The sequence below is a fragment of the Calonectris borealis genome, chromosome 17 (genome assembly GCF_964195595.1).
Source record: "Calonectris borealis chromosome 17, bCalBor7.hap1.2, whole genome shotgun sequence".
Classification (NCBI taxonomy): domain Eukaryota; kingdom Metazoa; phylum Chordata; class Aves; order Procellariiformes; family Procellariidae; genus Calonectris; species Calonectris borealis.
Window position 1 is genome coordinate 13108138 of NC_134328.1, and position 9341 is coordinate 13117478.

The following is a 9341-nucleotide window of genomic DNA, read 5'->3' on the forward strand; positions in this document are numbered from 1 at the left end:
TTTAAATGCCACTGGAAACATTTGATGGAATGAGTCACCATTCTCAACAATTTATTTTACTCATCTGGATTAGAGACTTTGGTCCAGTGTTCATCTTCTGGTACATCAGCTATGTTTGGAACACTTGGAGTCACAGGACAGACTCTCTGAGAACCTGAAATACCGCCCAGACTTAACTTTCTTCCAGTAGTAGGTTTATGTCCTGTCAATACCAAACAACTTCTAACGGAGCACTAGACACAGAGAGACAGAGGGGAGTATTTTAAAAACTGGAGATACTTGGTTTGAGAAAAGCCATAGAGATAATACCACGGACTGTTAGATGCAGTGTTTGCATGTTTCTGGGACTGGCATCACCGGACCAGAGAAATTAGTATCCAAGCTCTCATGCCAATTCATTTGGAATGAGATGGATGATATTTGTGGAGTTTCCAGGGTCAGATACAACTTAATACAATGCTGTCAAAACTGGATCAATATGTTTCTGTGAAGCCAAATTCCTCCTAGACAACATATCAATGATTTCTAGTTAACCACACTTCTCACAATTATCTTTTTTTTTTCCACAAGGTTACTGCTGCCAACAGTTTTTCTCATGAAATTGAAAATTTCAGTTTAAGACAAGCCATGCAAAAGAAGAGTATTCAGGTTTGTAGTCAATATTCTATAATAATAGATACACAACTGTTAATATGTAAACTATGACACTAACTACACTTCTTTATCCAATAGTGGATAGATTCTTATCAGTTAAACAGTCTACGTCCTCTACAGCGTACAAAAAGGAGCTGGGTTATCACCACCATTGATGTTCAAGAGGAGGACAAAGGACCATTCCCAAAATATGCTGGACAGGTACAAACATCCTTTTAGTAGAAGTTCTTCTTGAACCTCAGTAAGGTATTCATCACCACAGATTGTACCATAAAATACCAAAGGTAGGAGAGGGCAAGAATTGTGCATCAAACAGCAACTTTTTAAAAAACTTATTTGTTCAAAGTTGTCTTATTTACACAAAGTTGAGTAGAATTGTGTGGTGTGGGGGGTATACTGCTCCTTTCTATGGGAAGCTGCAGGCGTACTCAGGGGAAAGAAGACTACATATCAGGAGAGGTAAGAGAGTCATTGCACAGAGCTGTGTACCTGCACACTGTGCAGAGAGCAGTGATGCTGCAACCCAGAAAGCTGTTGAGTTGGCTGAGACCAAGCCTGCAAGCCAGGCCCCATCTGCAAAGAGAAGGTGAGCAGGAAGAGAATTGGTCTAAAGTCTTTTTATTTCTGTTCCATCTTCCCTACTCACACTGCATTGTGCTACTTCTCTTTTCAAAAGCTGATCAATAACAAATCATTTAATACATCAGTAAAATATGTAATCAGTGGACCTGGGGTAGATGAACCTCCAGAGATTGGATTGTTTTCTATAGAAGATGATGCAAATGGACATGTGTATGTACATCGTACCATTGACAGAGAAAAGACCCCAGCTTTTCAGGTAACACGCTTTAAAAAAATACTTAAAACTGTTTCCAAATATTAATTGCTTTCTTATGGCTAAATGCTTCGCAAGAGACACACCTATAAGAATTTTAAGTGTGTATTTTTATGACCTCTTTTTCTTATTTTGAACCTCTAAATAAATGCTAAGATGATTGTCTCAGCAGCGACCAATAGGTAACTCCCACATCACTATTGATTATAAATCTTTGTGGCATGTTTGGACTTCCACAAATATCTGTACACTTTTTTCCTATCTTTTTTTTTTGTATGACCCTTGATCATAATCTAAAAAATGAAAAGGTTCTCCTGAAATTCAAAGTATGTTACACCTATAGTGGCCAGAACACTGAGTTGTAAACCCAAAAACTCCTAATCAAGGGAATGGAAGCAAATAGTTATGCGTTACAAAAAAATGGATAATACTGGAGAAGCTGCAAAGCTGTATTACTGTAACTTTACATAAGAGTAAGCGTATGTTTCTCCTTAAAAAGCAAAAAAGTGTTCATAAGCAGTAAGTGTAATGAAAGAAATGTGATAACAAGTGTATGAATGAAATATGCGAGTGTGGGTTTGTTTTCCTCTTGCAAAAAATCTTCAATTGTGGTCTCCTTACGTTTATTCTGTGATGATTTCTAGTTGTGTCTCTGTGGATTAACTGTACGCAATTGATAGTTACTGTTCCATGTGGCTTTCTGTGCAAGGTTTGCCTTCCATAAGGAAAAGATAAATTTTGGAGAGCTTTCTGTTGCCCTCACTGGACACATGGCTGTTCCAGGGCAGACACTCTGGGCTTGGTTTTAAAGCAGAAATAAGGGTAGCAAAGGAGAATCCAGCATTCAGAATTGAATCCCCCGCACATTCATGGATATGGAGCCAAAACATCATGGAAATGCAGCTAGAGAAAACTGAATGTACTACTTAAATAAGTACTTCAGAATTGAGAGGCACATGTGAAAGCATTCTTTTATCTGGCCCCAAGGATATTTATGTATTTTATATTAGGCGGTCATTTCAAATAACCCAGATCCAGCTCCGGGTACTGATTTTTTTTAAAGCATTGTTTAATGCACAGGATGACCATTATGAATCTACTACCTTTGAAAGGTGAAATAATGACTTAGTGATGCAACTCAAAGCCAAATGCTAGCCAAATATGACTGAAGCAGCTTCAAAATTGAAAGTTTTTTGTTCCATTCTGATGTCTAAATGATACCATTCATTCCATTCTGATATCCGTGTCGCTACTCATTTAGATACGTTTCGATATGGCGTACAGAAAAACTGGTGAACTAGTGGTCCGCCCTTTATTTTTCAATATAAAGGTTAAAGATATTAATGACAACGCACCTGAGTTTCCCAAGGAGGAATATAGCATTACAATAAGAGAGAACCACAGTAAAGGTAAGTGCCATCCAAACAAGGGTATACTACTGGTTTGTGACTGCTCTCTTTTTAATTCCTTTGTCTTTCTTTTTCATTTCTTACTAAATCTGTTCTTCTCCCTAAGTTTTACTTAAACACTCATGGGTTTAAGGACTATTTCCTGTGAAGGACTATTTCCTATCTCTTGACTTCTTGTCTGATTAGCCTCAGTGTACATTAGCATAACATTGGAGACATTCTGGAAAAACTCCTAAGATATTTCTTCTTAACTACAAGCCAAGACTTTAGCAGACTAAACTGAACTGTGGATTTGGAACCTGCACATGCACACTGCTTCACAGAAGATGGTCAGACACACTGTTTTAGAAATACAAAGACTTAATCTGGGTGTGTAGACATTGGGCATGGTGCCAACTCCTCAGGAGCTGGCTGAGAGCTGGCATAACTAACTAGTGAATGGTTTTGATAAAGTAAATTCAGGAGTGTGGTATCTCTCTCTGTTGTCTAACAGTACTTTAAGCAGATTTGTCACCCAAATGAGGTGGCAGCCAGAGATAACCAGGGATAAACATAGCCACGGGAGAAGTTATAGGTTTTCTTAGGACTTGTATGTTCAAGAGCCTGCAAACAGGCCTGAGAAACTCCATGTTGAGTCTAAACACTTCTAGTAATGTCTCGATTCTTCATCGTAGATGAGCCAGTTTTCCAAGTTACTGCCTTGGACAAAGATGAAGACGGCACTGTGAATTCTCAGGTGTCCTATTCTCTAAATATGCAAATGCCCATTCCAGATGGATTCACATTTAATATTGATCCTACCACAGGATCAATACTTCTGTCAGGATGCCTGGATTGTAAGGTGATGTACAGCTTCTTATCATTTAATCCATGATACGTGTTCACTAGACGTTAACCAGGTGTAAGAGGAAGGAGAGTCTCATATCCAGCTTTGTAGCTGTGACTGACAAAATGCGGGAACTGCTTCTGAACTAAGTTTGGAACTTCCTTTCTTCTGTTTTTCAGACTGCCAACTCTTTCAAACTTCTGATTAAAGCCAGTGACCATGGAACTCCCCAGCTGTCATCTACTGCAACAGTGAATGTAGCTGTTGAAGATGCAAACAACCACCCCCCTGTATTTACTAGTGATAATGTAAGGAAAAACATTATTACTTTACTGAGCCTTCTAAATACAGTTCAGTCCTTAAAACCGCTAAATACACTCAGCAGTGGAAATGGGAACTCTCAGACACTTGCAGAATCAGGCCAGAAAATGTGCAAATGAGCTTTATGTGGACAGTGAGAGAATGCTTGACTATTGACAGTGATAAACTTGGTTAGTTTTCTGTGTACAGCACTAGAAGGTTTTTGTCTCGCTATTAGCATAAGGATGCTGACAGACTAGCTTATTCTAACATCTGAGAAGCTAAGGTGCTGATTTCAATCTACTCTTGAAAGATCCTAGTTCTGATACATGAAGACCTCAATGGCCTTAAACCTGCCTGTCTACAGAGGGCAGTTAGGTGTGGTAGCAATGCTTCTGCTGTCAGATTCTGTGAGGGTGCTTGTAGAGCGTTTGCTGTATGAATGGGAGCAATTGAGCTTGCTGGCAGGAAGAGGGGTCTGAGGAGTTAAAAGCAGTGAATGGGTAGACAGCTAAACTTGAATTCAGATAAGAGCTATCCATTTTCAGGCTCTGGTCGCATTAATAGCTTAGGTTCCAGAAAGGCTGTTTTTGTAATTTGCATGTTGACACGTTGTGGTTTAACCCCGGCTGGCAGCTAAGCCCCACACAGCCGCTCGCTCACTCCCCTGCAGTGGGATGGGGGAGAGAATTGGGAAGGTAAAAGTGAGAAAACTCATGGGTTGAGATAATAGGTAAAGCAAAAGCCATGCATGCAAGCAAAGCAAAACAAGGAATTCATTCACTACTTCCCACCGCCAGGCAGGTGTTCAGCCATCTCCAAGAAAGCAGGGCTCCATCATGTGTAACGGTTACTTGGGAAGACAAATGCTGTAACTATGAATGTCCCCCCCCTTTCCCCTTCTTCCCTGCAGCTTTTATTGCTGAGCATGACGCCATATGGTATGGAATATGCCTTTGGTCAGTTGGGGTCAGCTGTCCCAGCCATGTCCCCTCCCAACTTTTCGTGCACCCCCAGCCTATTCACTGGTGGGGTGGGGTGAGAAATAGAAAGAGGCCTTGATGCTGTGTGAGCACTCTTCAGCAATAGCTAAAACATCCCTATGTGATCAACACTGTTTTCATCACAAATCCAAAACATAGCACCATACAAGCTACTATGAAGACAATTAACTATCCCAGCCAAAACCAGTACACACATCCAGGGTGCAGAGTCATGTCAAGCACTGGTATGTGTAAGTATTTGAAGTTGTGAACAGGAAGAGTAGATACTGGGTTACAGCAGTGGGTACAAAGTCACCTACAAAAGCAAACACTCTTACCAGCGTGTTACTATGGTAGGTCTCCGATCTGCATCTGGTGTTTGGAAGACCTGAGGGAATAAAGTTAGATAATCTGCCAAAACAGGTTTATTCAAGAAATCTGTGCTTCATCATCATTAACTCCAGTCTAGTAAAATTCTGAGCCTTCTCACAGCTGTGATTTGTTCCTTCTATCTGAGTACATGTATTATTCTTTACAGCATTTTTAAAAGTTGTGATGCAAGAACAGTATTGTTTACATATTAGAAGGCAAGAGTCTGAATTTTCAGATCTCAACCTGTGACCAACTTGTATGAAGAAAATAAACACAAAAAAATTACACTTTATTACCATCTCATCTTTTAAGACGTATTTTTGCCTTAGGTGGTTTAATTGGCATTTCTTAGCCTGTCTTTGGAGTGCTAGTTAGACAAGCTGGTGGCTACATTGCACCATCAAAAACTTAAACCATTGTGAAGAAATTACCTAAAATCTCACACATACGTTCTCTCTATAAGGTCAGGTATGTAACATCTGCAGACTAGTTCTGGCCTAAGCCGTAAGCACCAATCTCTTCTACATGGCAGAAGACAATCCTGGATGAAAAGCCCTTATGGGCCTATTGCTATAGTCAATATTAGGAGAGACGAGTAATCTCCTGGTTTTAGATGAAGATCAGATTTAGTAATAAGTCCTTTATGAAGTCAGTGGGAATGTGTTGGAGGAAAGTTAGTTCTGTAACTCCCATAGGGGTTCTCTGTCACTGAGTGGGGACACAGGAACCACTGCGGACAACGACAGTGTGTGCAGAAAGTAGCTCCACATGGTCTGGTGGTGGAACTCTGGCTCAGAACTGGCTAACAAGCTTCTTCCTCTTGGAGAATAGAAATAGTCCTTATTTCTTTCCTTTCCCCTCCCAGTACCAGCTACATATTTCAGCAGGTCAAGTACATCCAGCTGTACTACGGCTCCAAGTGGAAGATAAAGACTCTCCCAACACTCCAGCTTGGAGAGCAAAATACAGAGTAACAAAAGGCAATGAGAAGAAACAGTTCACCATTGAGACGGATCCAGACACAAATGAAGGCATTTTGAGTATTATCAAGGTAAGGAGCAGTAATAGATGAGCTCCAGCATGGCAATGTGTAGTGTGGCCAGTCTGATTACAACACCAATAGCTTGGCATCTTAGCTGAGTTTGGTGAGCCCATCTCACCTCTGAGTTCCATATATAGAGGTGACTGCCAAACCAAAGGTCATAGCTGCTAATCAGACTTTTGTCCGGGATTTTCAGCCTTTGAACTATCAAGATGACTCTGAGATGAGACTTGTCATTTCTGCCTCAAATGAAGAACCTTTCTTCTTGTGTAAAAACGGCACTGTGATGATCTCAAGCCTAGAATCCACAAATGCAACTGTGAACATCAAGGTCTTACAGTCACAACATGCTCCTAGGTTTCATCCTCCTATACTTATTGTCCAAAAAGAAGATTCAATGAAGCCTGGGAGAGTATTTAGAAGGTATCCTGCCACATATCCAGATAATGTGCCAAATAAGATAAAGTAAGTGGAGATGCTTCTAACTCTCAGAATAAGAAATAGCTTAGGAATATAAAGAGGTTTTCAAGTTTAATTTGGTATATGTACATATATCAATATACATATGCATATATATTTACAGTTATATGAACATATACATTAGAGGTGCAGGTTTAATATTGATGATGCTGCAGATCCAGATAGCTGGTTCTGTAAGATACAATTTAAAGGTGCGGTCAGTCCTTGGTTGCTCAATGTTTCTGCTGTCTTCAAAATAGTTTTGCCTAAAACCAGGTTGCATTATTTATGTGTTACTTTTGACGACAATTTTGATGCCATAGAAAGAACTAAGGTATGCCTGGCTGTAAGAATGGTAATCTTATGTGGAAATTAGATTCTTTCTTAGCCCCTAGGAACAGTTTGGATGAGCCTGTACAAGGTATGGGGACTTGTATGGGGAACTGTTTGTTGGCTGTGTTGAAACACACAGCTTGTCATAGAGTTAACAAAAGTAAGCATCATTAACAAGTAAAAATACCTACAGAGCTCAAAAGGACAAAGAAAGATGCAGTAGAAATTTTATATTCTTCAAAATCCATTTAAGATTGTAACTTGTAACTTTTTCCTTTCTTTGCAAGATACAAACTAGCCCATGACCCAGATGGTTGGCTGAGTGTGGATGAGAATTCTGGAGTTCTTACTGTGGCAAAAGAATTTGATCAAGAATCCCCTTATGTGAACAACAGCCTGTACACCATTATCGTTCATGCTGTTGATCATGGTAAGTAGCCAGTCAGAAAATACTCAAGCAGTATTTGGACTGTTTGAGATGAGGTGCGTGTTAGATATAAAATGATAGCAAGACTAAGGATCTAAGAGAATCTAATGGTAATGCAGAACACCCTAATGTTTAAAACTTGTGTTACGTGTGACTAGTAGGATAAACCAGACCGAGATCCTGCCAATGGACTGGCTTTTGTCGATACCCAGTTGTGAGTGTTTTTCTGTTTCTTTTGTTCTTATCTAGGTATTCCACCACAGACTGGTACTGGCACCATCCTGCTTTACTTGTCTGACATTAATGATCGTATGCCAACATTAGTGGCTCCTTCTTTAGATGTGTGTGACAAAAAAGAAGGGATGCCTCTCATTATAAAAGCTAAGACTGCTCTGGTCCATTCACATTCTGGGCCATTTACATTTGAGCTGGCTGAGGACTCTGAAGATGTGAAGCATAACTGGAAATTAGGAGGGAACACTGGTGAGTTCTTCCTTTCATGTCCTTCATGAGAAGTTCATTGTCAGTTATGTGCCCTCTAGTTATTTCATTGTCTCTTACCTTTATGGTTTGTTACTGATCAATCTCCATGAGACTGAAAGGACATGGAGGAACAGCTTTCAAAATATAAAGTTACTGCAATTTGAAAAAAAGTTACATCATTCTTCATCTCTGCTGAGGACAGGACCAGAGCAATGTGCTCAAATTGCAGAAAGGGGGATAAGACAGCAGAGGAACCACTTCTGCATTTGATTAACTACCTAATGAATTTTAGAGGTTATCAGTGCAGCTATGCCAGAATGCAGCAAGACTGGGACAGATCTCTTTGCCCAGAAGGCTCAGCAAGGTGATAAAGTGGGATGTCATTTTGTCCTATTTACTATGGTGCATTAAGGCTGGAAAAAGTATTTGAAATCGGGGTGCGAATGAGTTTCCCTTTGATTATCAACAGAAGGGACTGTAGAATATCAGCCTTCTTTCTATGAGTCTTGAAATCATTTGCTTGTCTTCTTTTTAGGGGATTCAGTTGAACTTTTAATGTTAAGAAGCCTCCCACAAGGTAGCTATTTGGTGCCCGTCATTATTCAGGACAGGCAAGGATTTTCTACAAGGCGGAATCAGCATGTTAGGCTCTGCTTTTGCCCAGATGGACATACATGTGAAGATTCACCACTTTCACAAGAAGCAGTGAGACTTGGAAGTGGTGCCATTGCAGTAATACTGATAGTTTTCTTATTACTACTGGGTAAGTAATCTCCTAACTTATGCATGCAAGTTATCTGTCATCTGCCCATTGGATCTCATTGCAATTGCAGCTCATGAACATGTGCTAAAATCTACCAGCCTTAACAGGAAAGGCCATTTGCCTTAATGTGTTAGAGTGTAGTCAAGGTGCAAGCAGTTAATACTTGCACTCTTCATGGCGCTTCCATCCATGTGTCCTGATCCATGACCCTTTCTCTCTTCAAATTTTAGGAAGACCTTAATTTTACAACACAAGACATTGCCATTTCCATCTAGTAACCAAAGAGATCTTTTTTTATAGCCAAGAAAACTTTCAAATTACTAGGCATTATGATCCAATGAGTAATGCAGAGGAAGGTGGTCTCCAAGGCTGACAACACAGGGTAAAAGACACTAGAAAGATCGGTGAAACTTATCTGCAGTCATGGTTGGGATGTGAAAAGGTAAGGACTGTGT

The 9341-nt window shown here is 40.0% G+C and overlaps 1 protein-coding gene across 1 annotated transcript; it reads left to right on the forward strand.

Annotated features, from left to right (window-relative positions):
- Window positions 1-582: 582 nt before the first annotated feature.
- Window positions 583-9127, forward strand: CDH26 (cadherin 26). The gene is made up of 12 exons (XM_075167065.1): window positions 583-648; window positions 733-855; window positions 1331-1492; window positions 2751-2898; window positions 3573-3739; window positions 3904-4032; window positions 6245-6430; window positions 6618-6886; window positions 7501-7643; window positions 7890-8123; window positions 8659-8886; window positions 9117-9127. Exons 1-12 carry the CDS (start codon window positions 628-630, stop codon window positions 9125-9127), a joined length of 1821 nt encoding a protein of 606 aa, XP_075023166.1. The 5' UTR covers window positions 583-627.
- Window positions 9128-9341: the final 214 nt, after the last annotated feature.